Genomic DNA, 19782 nt, shown 5'->3' with positions numbered 1-19782 from the left:
AACTCAGTCTCCATTTTAAAAGTCCCATATTCTGTCCTAATTTTTATATAATTTATAGTGAAAGAGTAAGACTTAAAGCAATTTAGGAAGCAGAAAAGTAGAGTTAGTTGGAGCACAAGAATATCTATCCAGCACAGGTTGAAAAGCTGAGAGACGCAAAAGTGAGATGCTTCAGCGCCACCAGCTTACCTGGCAGCTGTCATTAGAAATGTGCACACAGGAATTTATAATGGAAAAATCTTACATAAAAGTGCGACAAAAACACAAGGTGTAAGATTCTGTACGCAGGAAGTGCTTACAACATTTTTAATGTTTTGTAAATGAATTACAAATGAATAACACCTGAATTTATATAGCGCCTTGTCATGTCAACACGTCGCAAAGTGCTTTTTAGTGAATTACTTTTGATCTATACACTTACTTGCAGACTGTTATTAAGTATCACAGGACTGGGTGAAGAGAGTGACTTATGTAGGCAAATGCAGCAGCTATACTGTCCCAGACAGCTACTGTTCATAGTCTGGTAAAATGTCACTGTCTTATTTTGGCGCAGTGAAAACCCTTTTACAATGTTGAGCAGTACAACACAAGGGGATATTTAAAACCCATATACAGAGTGCACTGTATTACAAATCTAGAGCCATGGATGAGTAGGAAGCAGGAAGATTGGCAGACAGAGCTTGGCCCTCACACCCAGCAGCACTTGTACTCTGACTTGCAGACAGTTATTAAGCATCACAGGCCTGGGTGACGAGGGTGATGCATGGTGACCACAGAATGACCTACAAAATGAGGAAAGTATACTATTAAAAAAATAATAGTGCAGCCCTTTTAAAGATGACTCCACATGGTCTGTCAAAGCTTACAGCACTGATCTTTAAACTCTCCGGCCTGGCTTTAAATTTCGCTCAGATTACTGAGATGAAAGTCCTCCATGAATGACTGCTGTGACGGTCCTTACTGAAAAGAGTTACGACATTTTCAACCCAACTCAAAGTGGCAACGTGTCCAGACCACAAAATTGCCTATGACTGGCACACACTCTCAGTCTCAGAGTGGTCACAATGATGGATGGATGAGAAAGAGAAATATCACACTGGTGCAATAGAGGGCGCACTTCATGTTGTTGGAGCAGTAGAAAATATTGGGCCTGAATTTGCAGTCAGAGGCTTTCCGCAGGAGAATGCTTCTGAACCCCAAGAAAAGTACAAATCTAACCGATGGTCCCAGAGGTTCGTAGACTCGTGCTCCTGGGCCTCTACGCATACGTAGGAGTAAAGGCCCACGTATCCCGGGATGCATGCGGTTCGCAAGCAGCTCTGGGATCATGTGGGACGGCCCAACCAATTAGAGGGGCAATGAAATTAAACATTTAACAAAAATGTATTTTGAAAAATAAATTTAAATGTTTTAAAGGGGCTAAAATAACCTGCAACTAATTTTTTAGTTTATGTTTAATTAAACCCCAAATTATTTTAATTTTTATTTAAACTCTTATGCTAGCTTTTACCAGGCATGAGTTTCACGGGTATTTGCTGGGCAGTAGCCCAACTCTCCGCCAGCGAATGCCCATTTCCTGGGGATGCAGAGGATCTGCAAACTGAAACTTGACAGATCGCAAGTTCCGGGTTTTCGCGTATGTGCAATGCATGCATAACCTAAAACTTGCGGGGCACTTGCAACCACGTATGCTGACATAGGCCCCGGAAAATCCTGGCCTCTGTATCTAATCTGTGCTGTATGAAGGATGGGAGAGTGTAAAGGGAGCTTTAATCTGTTTCTATACTGTGCTGTACCTGCCCTGGGAGTGTTTGATGGGACAGATGATGGCCACTAGCAACTGCCCATAATGCCTCAAATGCAGGTTATTAAAAAGTTACTGGGCTAGACTGAAAGGTAGTATATTTTTCACATACTTTCCCTAAGGCTGAGACACACTTACCTGTAGATTGCTCAAGCCATTTGCCCCTTACTCGGTAACGGATTAGTGCTGTGGGTTTACTGTCAGGTAAATGACATTCTATGACACCTGTGCTTCCTTCATCTACTGTAACTACTCGCTGGATGGGCGCCTGGAAATCACTTACACCTGCAAAGACAGAGGAAAGAACTATAAATCAGCTTTGGAAATGATTATTTACTGTGACGGGCTTTGCAATAGAAAACTGGCACAGTACAGCAGCACTGATATTTCAGACAGCAGCTTCCTTCCTCTTGGCACTCTCTCTCTCTGGGATAATGTGGCAACCTGGCACTCTGTTCCAGGAATGCAGAAGTTCAAACTCAGTCAGGGTTACTGGAGTGTGTACTACCATGTCAGTTTACACTCATGCTAACTGTTTCACAAACAGCAAATGGAGAGAAATGTTCTCCAAAAATGCCACTGGATCCATATACACAGTTCGTGAGCAATAGCAAAATAAACTTTCCAGACTTGAATAAGCAGGAGTGTAATATAGGGGTTAAAAATTCCACTTGTGTTTCCACTCTGGCAGCACACAACACAAACGGCTCATAATTTTCATGCATTAATTTTAAATAGACTGAAAATCATGGGTTGCAATTGCATATGTTCCCATTATGCGCCACGACTGCAGAAACAGAACTTTTAGCTCATAAAAGTTGCTTCAAGGAAAAATTTTCCACTTGTGCTCCCAATAAAGGAGCCTCAGCTGCCAGGAGTGAAAATCAAAAGATCTACCCTTTAATCTTTCTAATCTTCTGACAATGGTTAGGTTCAAATTCACAGCACCTGTCATTTTCTTTGCTTCTGACTACACAACCTGTTATGCGGAATGATATTATTAAATATGTAAATGTGTATCACCATCTGCTGATCTGTGATGCAAGACTCAGACATGAGAGCGCAATTTTGCCGCGCTGACATCATTGTATCAAGCACTGTATGTTTTCATTTTATTTTGGCTATAGGGATGACTAGCTTTGATGTGCGCCGGTGATTTCCTGATGTGGTCTATGCAAGTGCCACTCCCCACTAGGAGCGTCAGATCAGAGAGTTACCCCCTATATTTAATCACAAAAACGTTAGCAGTAAATGAACTGCTCGGTGTGGCACTGAACCACATGGTCTAATTTGTTCCCAGCCTGTACACAATTTACTGATCTCAGCTAAGGGAATGCTAATTGACTTTAGCACAAATGGGCTACGGAGGTGAGAATTGGCCAAAGCCTAATGCTCTGGATTGTGATTGAGTGAACTCCTTTGCTCTCCCTCACCGCTACAAAGTACGCATGTACGTGAATGCCAAGTGAAACAAGGTTAGGCTCGAAGCTCCACTACCGAGTAGCCAGCTGACACACACTATCTAGACTGACTCGAGAAAAATGGCTGCTTGAATGAGCTCCCAGAGATCTCCGCCATAGATCCCTAGCAAGTCCGTGCCTTGGGGAGTGATGGGGCGGGGAAAAGGAGAAACTGGAAAATAAAACTGAGAATTGGGAAATATTTAACGCACCGATTAAATCAGGTCTGTGGTTTTGTTTTCTCACTGCTTGGGGGGAGGTGGAGGCAGAGCGTGTAAAGACAGTTTTTTTCATTTTCTTTCCACTTCTTTGGACTTTCCACCTGTTCCAGGATGTGACCTGCTCACGGGACTCTGAAAACGCAGCCTTCTAGCCAAATTGAGGCATAGCTTGCGTCCCCTCCCCTCCGATTTTCTCTTTCTTGGGGGCGGACGAGAGGAGAAGCTTGCATCTACTGTAGGCCCCTGTTATGCAGCCTGCCTGTGTGGTCTGGTTACAAAACAGTCAGGGGAATTAAGACTCCATTACAGATTTTATATGGCTGTGAAGCTCTTTCGGGAAAGCAGATTCCTTGATTTGGAGGGGGGTGGGGGGGCAGAGAAATTTAAATTAAAATAAAATTGCAGGTTATTAAGCATATACAGCAATCATTTTTGGACAGGAATATGGATTGCAAATATACACAGAGTCACACTCGCCCTTCCTGTATTGGATAGGGAATGCTTGCTTCAGTGCTCAACAGGTCATTCCCTGGGTCACTTCCCCCTACATCAGCTTCCTTCCAGTAGTCAGCTCTATTTTTATAATTATAAGTGTTCCCATTGATTTCTCTCTCCAAGTCCGGACCAGGGCTGCTCAAAGGATGGAATGTCTCATTAATGCCCTTGGAGAGGACGGCTATCAAGTTTGCTGAAATTCAGCATCTTTCTTTTTTTCTTCCCTTCATTCCACAATTATTTGCTGAGGGCACACACACACAAAGTTACTGCCCATTCAGAATATGCTGCTTTCAAGCACCAATCTCAGCTGTGCCGCCTTTTGGAGAAAGAGGGTGACCAGAGACAACGGGCCGGGGGGGGGGGGGAGACTATAAAAAAAAAAGTGTCAACTCCAAGCATGCTCTCATGCACCTACAATTTGAGTGGTCATAGATAGACATTAGAGGATGGGCAAAATAAAACCTAAAATAAAAGATTTTTGATTATTGAGAAACGTACATGAAGCACCAGGGTCTTTGGTTGTAAAGAGGGGGATAAAGAGCACAAGATAAATAATTGATGAAAAATAGTCAGCTGCACACCATAACTTCCTGCTGTGTACCTAGTAGGCAAAGCTCCATACTGGGAGAGTGCAATACAAGAACTGGAATAATCTCATTTGACCTAACAAACCGGTCTCGTCCTAATTAACTGTTGGATTACTGCTCCAGATTTCTCCTCTCCTCTGCTAACACATTGACTCATGCTGGGGTCCGTTTCCACGGGTGCTGACAGTTCTTCTGTATCACAGCCACTGTTAATTCTTCATGAATGACCTTGGATAGCAGGTGTCAGCAAGCTACTCCAGCAAAGGAGGCATCACAGACAAGCCCTGTCCTTGCCCGATGTCCACAAATGCACTTTCCACCAATGATCAGGAGCAGGAACTCTGGCTGAATTTCTCCTCCCTTGCCCATGGGTCATGAGGCCAAGCTTGGCATCTGCCACTTTTTTTTTTAAAAAGGAAAGCTTGAGAAAATGGGACATAATTTTCTTTGCAACAGAGTGATCGACAACAATGGCTTTTACTTCAGTTCTGAAAAACATTGCTCTGCTACCATTTCTACAGCCACAATAAGGTACATGCGAGTAACTTGGCACTGGACAGTCCAGCCAAGGCAGGAAAGTGGCATGCAGAGAAGGGTGGCTCAAATGACTACCCTACTACTACCTGGGTATTGAATGTTGGTACATTCAACTGGTCAAAAGGATCAAGTTCTCACAGAATATCAATAGATCCGAGGGTTCCCATAAACTACAGCTCATCCGACAGACAGACAGGCTGGAGTGGAATGCCTCCCATTTCCCAAAAGATACTCACTTGCAATGGTAATGGAAGAAGGACTGCTCACTATTGCACCGATAGAACTGCTTGCCACGCACTGGTACCTCCCAACATGGGACATCTGTAGATTTGAGATAGTCAATGACCCAGATCGGATCTCTATTCCATTCTGTCCACTGTCTGCTAATTTCTGTCCATTGAAGTGCCACGTAATGAGTGCCCAGGTGGGCTCTGCAGCACAGCGAAGCTGAACCCGTCCGCCTAATTTCTGTATCGTGGAGCGAGGCTCTGCTGAGAAGTGAGGAGCCAGGTCTGTGGAAGAAGAATGAGAGACTGGTTAGGAAATGCCCCATCTTCTGATATCATCACTCTTACTGAAACAATGGCCCCTCTTAAATGGGATTGATCATCAATTGCATGAGATGGGGACTAGAAATGAGAATGTGAAAAAGGATTGCGAAAGTGGTAGATGGCTAGAGAAGGTAGCAAAAGGATGGAGATAGGGAATCGTGGGTAAATGTTACGCGAAAAAGCAAAAGTTAGACATGAGTCAGACGAGGGGCTGCTATATCCAGCCATGAAATAGGGAAATGCTATGAAAATCGAAACAATAAACACATCCCTGGAGCCCGCCCTATTTGGAGAGTTGTTAGCCTGCAATTGGGTATGCTATGGGGGAAATCGACCAATGATTGTATAAACTGAGTGTCACTCAAATGTGTTCTGCTGTAACAATGTATAAGTGTTGAGCTTTTGTACTGTTACGAGACTTGTCAGGAGAAAGGTGGACAGGCTCGAATCGAGTGTGTTCCCTTTATCTTAACAGGTCCCGGACGGAGAATCTCTAATAAAGGTCTTATGTTGCTAAGACTAAAAGTGTTCGTGTGTCAGTGAATTCGCTGAAACAGATTGAAGGGAAAAGAATCCAGTATCTACATTTGGTGCTTTGGGCCGGCCCCTCTATGACCAGCCCCTTCAACTGTATTGTACCATCCTGAAAGACTGTGCTACTGCTGTCTTAACTTAGAAACACGGGGATAAGCATAGGCCTGTTGCCAACTACTCTTCCAAAATAGACCCCGTTGCCTTGGGGCACCCTGTATATACTCAAATATTAACCACCATCTACAATAGCCTTCAATCCGCTGCCAACATTACCCTCCAGCAGGATATTGTTGTGTACACCTCTCACTCCGTAGCTGCTCTCCTGGGCCAACTGCAGACTCAACACATTACCATGGCCAGGCAAAGCAGATATGAGATCTACCTACTGAATAATCCTAAACTGACCTTTCGGCACCGTACTGCCATTAATCCAGCCTGTTTTCTTACTGAGCCACCCCAAGATGAGGAAGAACCCAGTCGTGATTGTTTATCTTTAATTCAGGAGGCCTCGTCGGTCAGGGAAGATTTAGTTGATGTACCAATGGAAGACCCAGACTGTATTATGTATGTTGACGGAAGTTCTTCTATTAATCCAGAAGGTACACGAATCTCAGGATACGCCATAGTAAACCAGGAGAATCAGGTCTTGGAATCTGCCGCCTTTGAAACTGCCTATTCTGCCCAACAAGCTGAACTATTCGCCCTCACCCGAGCCTGTATCTTGGCCAAAGACCTCAAAGTCAATATCTATACCGACTCTAGGTATGCCTTTAGGGTAGCCCATGATTTCAGACAATTATGGAAAAACAGGGGATTCCTAACCTCACAGGGGAATGAGATATCCCATAAGCAACTAGTATCTGATTTGTTGCAAGCCCTCACGCGCCCTAAACGTATTGCTATTGTTAAGTGCACTTCCCACACTACCAGAAACTCTCCGGTCGATATAGGAAACCGCCGTGCTGACAGAGGCGCTAAACAGGCCTCTTGTGGACAACAAATGGTGGTGCCTAGAATGATGAGTCAAACTAAAAATCCTGCCAAGGATAAGTTAGCCTCGGAAAAACAAATGCCAACCATCCAAGATGTCATTAAAGCACAGGAGGACGCTCCTGAAAAAGATAAACTGTTGTGGAAAGATTATGGATGTACTTATGACAATGTTTCTAAACACTGGACCACTCCCACGGAACAGACTTGCATGTCTGACGAGTTGGCTCTATGGGTTATTGAATGTATGCATTTTGCTACTCATTGTGGAGCAAGGACAACAAGTGACACGCTTTTGGCCACTTGGTGGCACCCTAGACTCCAGATGCTAGCCCAGAACATCAGTAGTCGCTGCCTTGTTTGCCAACAGCATAATCCAGGGAAGGGAGTCCCCTGTGATTGGGGTAAGACGCCCCTACCAGAAGGTCCCTTTGAGACCTTGCAGTTGGACTACATTAAGTTGCAAAAAGTTCAGTGTTACAAATATGTGTTAGTAATAGAAGATGTGTTTAGCAGATGGATTGAAGCCTACCCTACCCTGGACAATAAGGCTCAAACTGTTGTTACGGTGTTAATGAGGGAAATTATTCCTGGATATGGTATCCCAGCTCGACTGATGACCACCTATGTTCTTTCTCTGACTCAGGCTCTGTGACTAGCTCACAACCAGGTTCAAGAGGCTCACCTCGACCTCCCAGTTTTACCCGAATCGTCCCTCGTGGCACCAGGGAAGTATGTCCTGATTAAGAAATGGATTCGAAAGGGACTAGAGCCACGATGGGAGGGGCACTTTCAGGTGTTACTCACTACCCCCACCGCAGCTAAGGTTGAAGGGAGAAATGCCTGGGTTCACCTGCACCACTCTAAACTTATTACTTCATAATGAACCTCTCACTGGTCGTCCTAACTCTTGTTTCTGTTCCAGACTTCCTCTCCTCCATAGCTGAATAAACCACATCCTTGGGGCAGGAAGAAAAACACCAAGAACACGGCAGGAGAAAGGAACAAGCAGACTTAGCTGTTTTCTGAGCTATCCTTATCTTATTGTTAACTAATGTATAATATCGTCTAAAATTATTTAAACATGTGTAAGCTAGCAGGTACAATTGTGCTATCCTAGCAGAACTAGAAGGGCTACAGGATAACTTATTTTATCAGACCCATACCCGATTGCATGGTAATCGAACTGTGTGTTACCCACTAGCCCAATCAGTAGAGGCCCTGTTCGTGGCCACCCCTGTGGACTCCCCACGACTTATATACGGCGGATACCTCGGACGCACCCTGTGAGGGACAAACGGGCGAATATAGAAAGGATATACCGGGAAGATGTGTGGAATTAATAGACTCCATGAATCCTGAGTGCAGGGGATCCCAGGGAAAGAACGGAGCGGTATGCTCGGACATTGCAAGCTACCCGCTTTGCTTCTCAGGACAAGGGTGGGGTTGTGTATATGCCCTGGTCCCCAGGAACGCCACCTGTGTGCAGACGCAGTGTGCCCGTCAGCACTGTCGAGTGCGTAAGGGCCAGTTTACCTGTACCTATAACGAGCAAAGATGCCTGAACGTGACCGCAGGAAGGCAAGTTATCTGCGGTCAGTGTAACGGAACTCATGTCAGCTCAGAAACATGGGCATACCCGTTTGATGCTTACCAATTGGTAGGATCAGGCTCAAATTCAAGGGAACCTAGCAATTGGTGGTATAAGCAGTTCACGAGTGTTAGCAACACCGACGTAAAGTGTTATAGAGCTGAGGAAGGATTCGTGTTCCTCCTCAATGGCACCTTCAAGACAGCAACACCGACCCTCCCGGTCCTCTTTGCAGTAGGAACTATAGGACCACTCACTGTCCCATGCCCCAAAAGGGGTTATACCCAGAGAAAGGAAATAGTTGGTTGGATTGGTTATTTGGAGGATCCTGGGGATCTTATTTAATGCATGGAGCAGTTATTCTCGTTATGATAATAGTTACCTGTTGTCTGATTATTGGTTGCTTTAATGTCTGTTGTAAAGTAATGATGGCAAAATTGGAGCAAACTCTTACAGTCACGGGCTCCCGGAATCTGGTTCAACAGACTAAAGATTTACTCGAGAATCAAGAAGAGTATGAGAAACAAGAATGCGAACGGCTGAATGCGATACTCCTGGAATAATCACCAGGGTTATCATGGAATGATAAAAGGGGGGAACGAGAATGTGAAAAAGGATTGCGAAAGTGGTAGATGGCTAGAGAAGGTAGCAAAAGGATGGAGATAGGGAATCATGGGTAAATGGCTGACCAAAGATGTCAAGCTGTGATAACTACAATGTCAGCACAAAAAGGGGTTACTCAGAGTTGTGGTCAAACACGAGTTACGCAAAAAAGCAAAAGTTAGACATGAGTCAGACGAGGGGCTGCTATATCCAGCCATGAAATAAGGAAATGCTATGAAAATCGAAACAATAAACACATCCCTGGAACCCGCCCTATTTGGAGAGTTGTTAGCCTGCAATTGGGTATGCTATGGGGGAAATCGACCAATGATTGTATAAACTGAGTGTCACTCAAATGTGTTCTGCTGTAACAATGTATAAGTGTTGAGCTTTTGTACTGTTACGAGACTTGTCAGGAGAAAGGTGGACAGGCTCGAATCGAGAGTGTTCCCTTTATCTTAACAGGTCCCAGCCGGAGAATCTCTAATAAAGGTCTTATGTTGCTAAGATTAAAAGTGTTCGTGTGTCAGTGAATTCGCTGAAACAGATTGAAGGGAAAAGAATCCAGTATCTACAGAAAAACCATCATAAATATAACATAATTAACATCTCCAGCCTGGAGGCCACTTCTAGTGCCCATTCCAACTTGAACAGAGATCAGCTAATGCAGACATGGGATTCAACCTGGATCCTTCCTGATCTGACCGGTACCACACAAGAAGCTAGGAATTGCCTTTAAGAGTCACATGGAGAAGTTTATTCCCTGTTCCCAATATAAAAATTAACAGATCTTGGTGTTCCAAACCTCCAGGCCAACAAAACTTAACAGGACAAACCAGTAAAAATACAGGTTTTAACATTGTGGGTTCATAATTATTCATTAGAACATAAGAAATAGAAACAGAAGTAGGCCATATGGCCCCTCGAGCCTGCTCTGTCATTCAATAAGATCATGGCTGATCCGATCATGGACTCAGCTGCACTTCCCCACCCGCTCCCCATAACCCCTTATTGTTTAAGAAACTGTCTATTTCTGTCTTAAATTTATTCAATGTCCCAGCTTCCACAGCTCTCTGAGGCAGCAAATTCCACTGATTTACAACCCTTAGAAGAAATTTTTCCTCATCTCAGCTTTAAATGGGCGGCCCCTTATTCTAAGATTATGCCCCCAAGTTCTAGTCTCCCCCATCAGTGGAAACATCCTCTCTGCATCCATCTTGTCAAGTCCCCTCATAATCTTATATGCTTCGATAAGATCACCTCTCATTCTTCTGAATTCCAATGAGTAGAGGCCCAACCTACTCAACCTTTCCTCATAAGTCAACCCCCTCATCCCCAGAATCAACCGAGTGAACCTTCTCTAAACTGCCTCCAAAGCAAGTATATCCTTTCGTAAATATGGAAACCAAAACTGCACGCAGTATTCCAGGTGTAGCCTCACCAATACCTTATATAGCTGTAGTAAGATTGCCCTGCTTTTATACTCCATCCCCTTTGCAATAAAGGCCAAGATACCATCAGAATGATGAAAAAAAAGATATGCAAAATATCATAACTTGTCTTTCCAGCATTTTCTGTGAATAAGAAATACAAGTGCCAATAGGACTATGTTGCCTATGTGACATTGCCAGAGTTCAGGGCAATGTATAAACAAACAGGTAATGCTCCATTTAAATAGAACGATCAAATGAACCCATTAAACATTTGAACACTAATACTGCAAACAGTAAGCTCTGCAAATAGTAAGCCCTTAAAAACAAAGTTTGACAAATTTAATACTAGTGTAATATATACCGACTTAATACTAGTTTATACCAGTTGATGGTTAATAATTTTAACAAGGAATACATTTGCTAGATAGGGGAGTAGAGGCCACAATATTGGATTGTTCAAATTATAGTTGGATGTTAATATTGTTGTGAAGCACCTTGGGATGTTTTACTACGTTAAAGGCACTATATAAATAAAAGTTATTATAATAGAAGAGTTAGCACAATAAGGATGAACTTTAATAGCATTTTTATTCATCTCAGGCTTGCCTTTTATTCGGTCAGTGTGGACCAATGCCTAGTGGGAATGTGCTCAGTCTTGCACCTTGACACTTCAAAAAATTATTCAAATTAAGCACGTCACACATTCGGCAGCATGGCTTACCTGCCCTGATACAGGAGAGAAGGACTGTCAGCCACACACAGAACACCGATTGCAGAAGCCCCGTCTCTGGATCCATTGCACTGTGACAGGGAAGCAAGGATGAAGAGTTCCGCAGCAAGACAGGGTGGCCAGCACGATCTGCGAGAGATAAAGAGATGTTAACTGTAAAAGAAAGCCCACTTGCAGGGAAGAAGTTTGCTCCATGTAACGCCCACTACAGACGAGGCCCAATTCTGATGCTTCAATTACATCTCAAATGCTACAGCACACATCAAAAAGCAACACTGGATGATAGGAATGTGTCGAGTTTACTTTTCTCTCCCTCTTTCCCTAGATGTACGGACTCCTGCTCGGGTACATGCTGGTACAACCTGCACCTTTTGAGACCACTGTAAAACAGAGAACAGAGACTAGATATCCTGGAGCAACAAGGGTCTCAAGCACCATTGAAGAAAATGTAACTGCAACAACTTTAGCCCAATACTACAAAAATAAGACTCAAAGAAACAGGAAAAAGATAGTTCACATGCAATCATGAATCAGGTTCAGCATTTAGAAACATGCCCTTAAATATTAATGTTTCAACTGAGCTACAAGAGACTGGACAAACAGGCAAGTCTACAAGACTGAAGTTGTAAGTGGAGGTTGAGCTGTTGAATAGGATGCTTGTAACCATAATAAATCTATTTTTTTTCTCCCCTTTATCATAAAATCCTAGGGACCCCTAAAGCAATCCAACACAATCAACACACACAGAGCGGCAGAGACGGAGTAAGAGAAAGAAAAGCTTCCAGGCTCGAATGTGAAGCAACACAGCCCAGCTCTGTAATCTGTGGCAGGTGTTAACGTGCCTGTGGCGGCCACTTTCATCAGGACTGACAGCATTTGAAACTAAAGACATCTAAAAAAGGAGAACACTTCAACTGAGAGATGGCATGTTGCCATTTAATAGCTCAGAGACCCCAGGCACCAAAACTGACGCATAAACAGCAGTCTAACAGTCTACTGTACAAAGGCAACTTTAAGCACTCAACTTGTTCATTACCCTAAATGCAATCTCTCTTAAAAAAGAGAAAATATTCTTCTCATTCTCTAGGCTCTTCCACTTACAATATCCATTCCCTCGGTCAGGGCAGCAGACAATACCATGGGTGTACAAATAGATAGCAAGCTCTTGCTGATGGCACCGTCACCAACTGCTATGAGCTACGAGTGGTCCGTGCCAAGGGCAAGAGGTAGCTAGTCTCTGCTCAATCTGGTCTAGACTCTACAGCCTACATTTCCTCCCACTCTCACCTCTCAACAAACACAAACTAATCAGTTTTAGGGCTATGTGTTGTTTGTGGAACACAACAAATAAAGTTAATTTTGAAAGGAAAAGAATAGGCCCGGAGACAGATTATTCTGGAACCAGTTTGGTGCCAAATCTACTAACTGAGCTTCAGGTTACAATGGCTCGAGATGAAAGGTCGAAGCTGACTACTTAATATCAGACAGTACTTGTCAACTTCCTCAGGAATTAAACTTCATTCCACCAAGCTCCTGGGGGCACATTACCTCTGAACAGAATATTCCCTCTGGACAGAGACAAGAATTTCTCTGGTACAGGAGGCCCTTCCACTAGTGTTTCCTATGCCACAGAAATACCAAATCCTTACATTTATCATCACATAGCTTAAAGGCACCACACCACAATAACTAAATATAAGATTGTGCATTTTTCTTTTAGTTCTTTTGAACAATGGGAAGAGCCACTGTGCAGGTGTCAATAAGAACAGAAATGGAACAGTGTTGGGAAGTATTTTCCAGTTTACATTTCCAACTGCTTTCCAGGACTACAATTACAGTGAGGATTGGACTGCAGCAAAGCAATTGCATCAGAGCCAGCAATTTTTCCTTATATGAAAGCAATGCACCTTTAATTCACGGAATAGTGGCTAAATGAGAGACCGCAGAAGTATAACAGTCAGCAAGTCCCACCACTGAATAGGGGGCTATGAAGAAACTATGCTATGCCACCACTGAAATCCACTTGTACCCCATGCCTTACTCGGTGTTTACCGATACCAGCACCAGAGCCTCACACAAGGCTACTGCTTTGTGCTTTGGCCACTTTACAGTCCATATTTAAAGCAAATAACCTAGCATTAGAGACCCCAATCAGCAGAACCATCAGTTAGTTATGATCCCCATGGGTTCCAGAAATCAATTGGACCAGGAAAGCAAGAATAAATAAATTGCTCAAACCCTGAACTCCTCAAGCTTAGCAAGAGAGAGGAGCAAGGTCCCAGAAACCACGATTCAGTCCCTGGTTTGTGCCAAGTTAGCTAATCCCCACTGGGGCTGGCAGTAGGAATGCTACTGACCGGGTCAGTGCTCTGGGAAAATAGGAGTAAAATAAGCTCAGGCTCCTGCTCTTGATCACTTGCCAGTGACTCCTGCTGGATGTGCACATGTGTGATGTGATACTCCTGTCTAGTAGAACAGCCTCACTGTCAAGGCTCAAAAATTAATAATGGTTCTTTGGGCAAGGAATTGGAGGGCAGTTAGTACTAGTAAACCTGTACCATAGAATGGAGTTGGTGCCTTGGAGTTGTTGGGAAAATTGGAAGAGAAAAGTTTTTTTTTAAATTCATCACTTCCATTAACATAAATCCACAGTATTGTTACCTTTCTGCAATAACCAATCAAAATGCAGAGAGTTTCATAAAATATATGTGTGCTTGAAATTCATATACTTTTTTAAAAAGCCTTTACTGTAGTATAACAGAGAAAGTCTGTAACGTAAGCCTGATATTAGCATAATGGTCTTTCTACGAGTTGCAAGACTGTGAGACAGTGGAGGTCTGCGACATTTGATGGATGAAGTTACATCCCAATAAGTTTACCAAGGTCCCTGAAACACCTTGAATGTAAACTTTGCTACAGATCTGCAAAAATAAGCTCCTTGGTAAGGCAACAGCAACATATGCAATGCGGGTACAGTGTGTAGGCAATGATATGGTTTGCACCAAGTTATGCTAACCTTCAAGTGTTTTATTTGACAAGTTTTTTTTTAAAAAAAGCAGTGGTACGATTAGTGGCAATTGCAGCACCAATTCTATCTCTACTTAGAAAGCAAATTACTCAGAGTGATCCAACTATGGCAAAAAGCAACTTTTAATAGACTATGCGAAATAGTGGGCGCAGGAGTCAAAATACAAATCAAATGGAGGAATAGAGCCTTATTAAAAAATTACTTTAGCTCTTAGATTTTGTAATGTTTAATTTATTCCCAAGTATTAATTACTTGACTTGTAATATCCGTGTTTTTCTCCACCCCTTCTCCTCCCTCACCCAGGCTGTCAATGACTCCGAACTGAAGTTGACACTGTCCCTTCCCCATCAACTTCTCAGCACAAGGAATGATTCTGTTCACTTCCCCCTCTACCCGTCAGGAAGGCCCTGCTGTGAGTAAAGTGCTGCGTTTGCTTAAACACTCAGGCTTCTGCTAGAGGAAGAGCCATCCATCAGCAGAGTGAACTCACACTGAAAGGAAAGCAAATACTTCAGTCCGTTAACACAAAAGCACTGCTTGCCCAAGGCAGCGTGCAGTTCCACCATGCTACAAAGTGAACAGCTGCCTCAAAGTCATGCCCTAACCCAGCTACCGTTTCAGTATGGGGATTTGGGGGGGGGGGGGGGGGGGGGGGGGGGGGAAGAAAGAGAGGTCAGACCATCATTCTGTTGGCTGGTCTATGCTTTTGCATTCATCAGTATAAATGCAGAACTTTTTAATGTGTGCATTAAATGATAAGAGTGCAGTCAGGGACAACTGCAAAAAGGGCAGACATCTTGGGAAATTCAGGCTAGGAGCAAAATTTAAAGAAACACTATTTAGGGAAACCAACTGGCAACTGAACTCCTATAGATAATAAATGGGCCCACAGCCCAGAGATGCACAACTGTGTTTAATGTCCCGGACAAGGATTGACCTTCGTCCTATCAACTCCTAACCCCACCCCAATGTCTGATTGTATAGGTGCCTCTATGATAGATGTACAAGTACCACGTAACCTGCGTACTCTGCCATTCTGCATTCCACCATGCTTTGCTTTTGTACAACTCAACGATAATAACAGAATTATATATTTGGAAAAATAATCATTGTTTAAACTTTTGTGACAAAGGGACAAAGGACAGAATTTCAGCTAACAGGTAGGAGGAGCAGTGTGTGAAAGTCAGTCACTTGCGTTCTAGGAGGAGGTTTATATTTTGACACAAAGTGTAGGCTCAGTTGCATCTATGCGATGTATCCCGGATGTAAATATGGGGGTCTGGCTTATGTGCTACTTGCTTCCCTGGATCTTTGACTGATGGGATACAAGAAAAATCGCCCCAGAACTCACCAAACCCCTCGTAATATACATGCAACCTACTCGAGGATCTGTGGGCATCTTTTTATTCTCTCCATTCCAGCTCAGTTTTTCTGAATTTCACTAATGGAAAAAATTAAAAATTGGCTTATGATGCTCATATGGACCCTACTGTTGGAAGGCAGCTGCGCTCAGAGGGATCTGCTCAGCTGGTGTCACTGGCACGCAGCAACTGATACTCATTTCAATACTAGTTCAATTTCAATTCACTAGGCCAGCTTTCTCAGCCCAGTCAGAAATACACTAGGGAGCAGGGATAAATAACCCTTTAAAATGTGACACTGAAAGTATCATTCCAATGTGACACTGAAGGTGTCGATGACAAAATCATCAAAATGGCAACTTGCATTTATAAAGCAGCCCTCAGGTATACAAAGGAGGGGCAGGACACAGCACAGGAGATTCAGTAGATTGAGTAACTATATTCCCTAGAGTACAGAAGAATGAGGGGTGATCTAATTGAAACATAAAAATTCTTAAGGGGCTTGACAGGGTTAATGCTGAGAAGATGTTTCCCCTGGCTGGGGAATCTAGAACACGAGGTCAGTCTCAAAATAAAGGGTCGGCCATTTAGGACTGAGAGGAGGAGAAATGTCTTCACTCAAAAGGTTGTGAATCTTTGGAATTCTCTACCCAGAGAGCTGCGGATGCTCAGTTGTTGAATGTATTCAAGACAGAGGTCGATAAATTTGGGGGAACAAAGGGAATTAGTGCGGGAAGGTGGAGTTGAGCTACAAGATCAGCCATGATTTTGTTGAATGGCAGAGCAGGCTCGAAGAGCCAAATGACCTACTCCAGCTCCGATTTCTTATGTTCTTATGAGATGGGAGACATTAAAGGAGAAACCAAAAAGCAGGTCAAAGAGAAAGGTATTTTTTTTTTTTTTTAAAAAGGAGGGAGTTGAAGGAAGAGATGAGAGGTGAAGAGGCAAAGTTGTTTTGGGAGAGTGTTCCAAGAAGCATGGAGATAATGACTCAAAAGATCAATCTGTAATGATGGATGGAGTGAAGAGAAGAATGGGCCAATAAGTTATCCAGAGGGGTGATGGGAACAAGCAAAACATTGCTCAGATAAGCTGGGAGAAAACTTTAAGGCCTTGTAAAAAAAGAAAATCACAAATGTAGGAACTTATTAAATGGTAACACAGATCTAACGTGTAACACCATGGTGAAATAAGGCAGGCAGCAGGAACAATGTACAGATATTGGAGAAATAATAAGAGCTGACTGAAATCAATTTTCAATTCTATCCTGTCTGTAGGCGCCACACTCTGGCCACTTGAGGCAAGTGCGGCTTTAGGTTAGCTTATTATTTTTCAACTTTGTTCATTTTTATTAAAAGGGATTTAAAAATGCTTTGCAGCAGCATGTGTAAGATTTGCTTTAATGTGAAGTAACCGTGAGTGCCAAACACACACTATTTATGTGAGGATTTAGAGCTGGCTATTCCTGACACTGATCTGCCTTCAAAGATCATTAATGAGAAAGGTATCAAAGGGTCATTAATACTACACAGCAGGCACAGCTTAGCAAGGAAACATGCCAGTACCGTTATACATGTACCGCGCTTAATATTTATTCTCTTCTCAGCATGTTTTACAGCGGGACAAAGTCAGTTGTTAAACTTGCCCAGCCTGGTCCAGTTGATGGGAGCTTTTTAAATTCATTTAAGAAGTGCTGCACATCCTATAACACATGCTTACGGCAGTTTAGCAGCTTTCATGCACTGAGTGGGAAGAAGGGCAATTACACAGCAGACACAAAATTCCTAAACAATAGGTCAAGGCAAAGAAACAAAATATTAGTCAGTGACTTTGTTGCTCATTGTCTGCACCTCTGCACACATTTTTGGAAAATAGGCTGTGTTATTTGTTATTTCAAAACTCATGTGAAGAAAGAACTATTATTTATATAGCACCTTATTACAATGACCAGAAACATCCAAAGCACTTCATACAATTAATTACTTTGTGCAGTGACAGTTATGCAGCTAAGTGGCAGCCATTTTTCAAACAGCAAGGTGCCACAAACAGCAAGGAGATGGATGGCCAGTTAACCTGTATTTTCTTTCTGGTGGAGGAAAGAATGTTGACCGTAATACCAGAACTACTCCTGGCTCCTCTTTGCACAGCAATGTGGGATCTTTTTAACATCCACCTGAACTGTTGCCCAGTAACAGCTGGCACCCTCAGGATGGAGAGAGAGGAAAAAAAACACCAAAATACTTTAAAGATGCGGGAATAATTGCAGTGCCACTGGCACACCATTAACAGCTGCACAAGCTTCCGGTGCTGGAGTTTTCACCTCTAGCTCCTCTGGCCATTTAGATAATTGACCTTATGCAAAAAAAGTGTTAATACAGTAACCTTCATTTTAAATAGCAGCTTCTAGTCCTGCCTGCGTGTTATTTTTTTCTTTGCCAGAGTGGGGAGTTGTTACTGTTAAGGCACCAAGCAGCTGCTAGCTCATGTCTCTCACCGGTCTCAATCAGGGTTTTTGCCTCCTGAAGCCAGTCACACGCTTTTTGTCACCAAGTTTTCGAAGCCACAGGGAGAGAAAAAAAACTGGGATTTCTGCTCCCTTCTTTCTATTTGTGTCTTCGGCCGTCTGCAAGCCTTTGATCAATGGCATCGCTCCGAGCTGTAGCGATTTCGCTCTCTCTGCACTCTGCTTATTCCTGGGGTCTGGGACAATGAGGAGAGCAGCTGCGGCCTTCTAGAGCATGGTGTTCCCTGTCCGTAGGCTTCTTGCATTTCACAAACTTTCCCCACCCCACCCCCAGCCCCCCGCCTCCCTCCCAAAAGCTGCGGTGGAACCAATCAAGCATGCTTATCGTCCAAATGCCAACAAAGACATTTCCTTTCATGCCAGCCAGCTAAGTGGGAAGAAAATGGAAGTGACTTGGATAAATTGTAGCAAAGACAGAGAAAACAGAAAATAATCAACTCCACATGATCCACTTCTGTCTGCACAATGGAAGCCCCTCGACCTCCGGGTAACCTGGGAGAGGTCACTGCCTGGGTCAGAGGTTAGTCACAGATAAGGCAATATTGAGTGGCTGCCAGTTACAATGACACTCAATGTGTTCCTAATTAGATTCAAGGATGTGCCTAGGCTCCAAGCAGTAAATAAGCGTGGCACCTTGCTCTAAAGCACAATAACTAAAAGATCGCATCTGAACAGTGTGCTCCACTCTTTGAATCTTAACACTTCAGTAATTTTTAAATTAGCAGGCATTTTACAAAGCAATAGCAATAAGCAAAAACTTATTTTAAAACAAAATGCATTCTCGGCCCCCAACCTAGTTTTTCTTGCTCCCCTTTTCTAAAGTCATGGATTCTCATTGGTGGATTTTTCCACAGCACCAGCGACCTTCCAGGTACTCAGTCAAGCCAGCTCTCAGCCTAGATAGTGATTATTGTTTTGGGAGAGTTGTGCTATTTGACAATGGAAGCATCACATTTGAGCTCAATCCAGCTCTCAGTTCCCAAAGGTGTGACTTGCAGTAGAATTCAAGAGTGGAAACTGGTCGACCTTTTCTCCTTCCTAGACAAGGATAGAGTGGCTGTAGCTCTGCAACCATGCCCCCAACTGAGATCAGCTAACTTATCTGGTCTGCATGGCTCAGTTCCAAAGCTGGCAGTGTATTTACCAACCAAGTCAACATAATTAATTTATGTTCAGAAAAGCACACTCATTTCTTTGCTGTTTTGGGTCCCCTTCTCCTTCTCTCCCAAGCAAGCCTCCTTCCGACATGTGCCTTGGTCACCCTGGAACTGGTATGGTAAAATCCCCTCACCACAAATAGAGCGCTTAATAATTGAATCTGCGAGAGTGA

General features: G+C 43.3%; 1 protein-coding gene across 4 annotated transcripts in view; it reads right to left on the bottom strand.

The window, feature by feature from the left end:
• cdon (cell adhesion associated, oncogene regulated) overlaps nt 1-19782 on the bottom strand; it is a 200475-nt gene that overhangs the window by 63212 nt on the left and 117481 nt on the right. For all 4 annotated transcript variants that reach the window (XM_070894317.1, XM_070894314.1, XM_070894315.1 and 1 more), the window contains exons 2-4: nt 11531-11668; nt 5344-5619; nt 1943-2089 (exon numbers count right to left, since the gene is read on the bottom strand). In XM_070894317.1, the coding sequence (XP_070750418.1) occupies nt 1943-2089; nt 5344-5619; nt 11531-11606 (499 nt within the window). In that variant the 5' untranslated portion in view covers nt 11607-11668. The remainder of the gene's footprint in view (nt 1-1942; nt 2090-5343; nt 5620-11530; nt 11669-19782) is intronic.

The sequence above is a fragment of the Pristiophorus japonicus genome, chromosome 11, assembly GCF_044704955.1.
Source record: "Pristiophorus japonicus isolate sPriJap1 chromosome 11, sPriJap1.hap1, whole genome shotgun sequence".
In the NCBI taxonomy this organism is placed as follows: domain Eukaryota; kingdom Metazoa; phylum Chordata; class Chondrichthyes; family Pristiophoridae; genus Pristiophorus; species Pristiophorus japonicus.
This window is presented reverse-complemented; position numbering and strand designations above follow the sequence as displayed.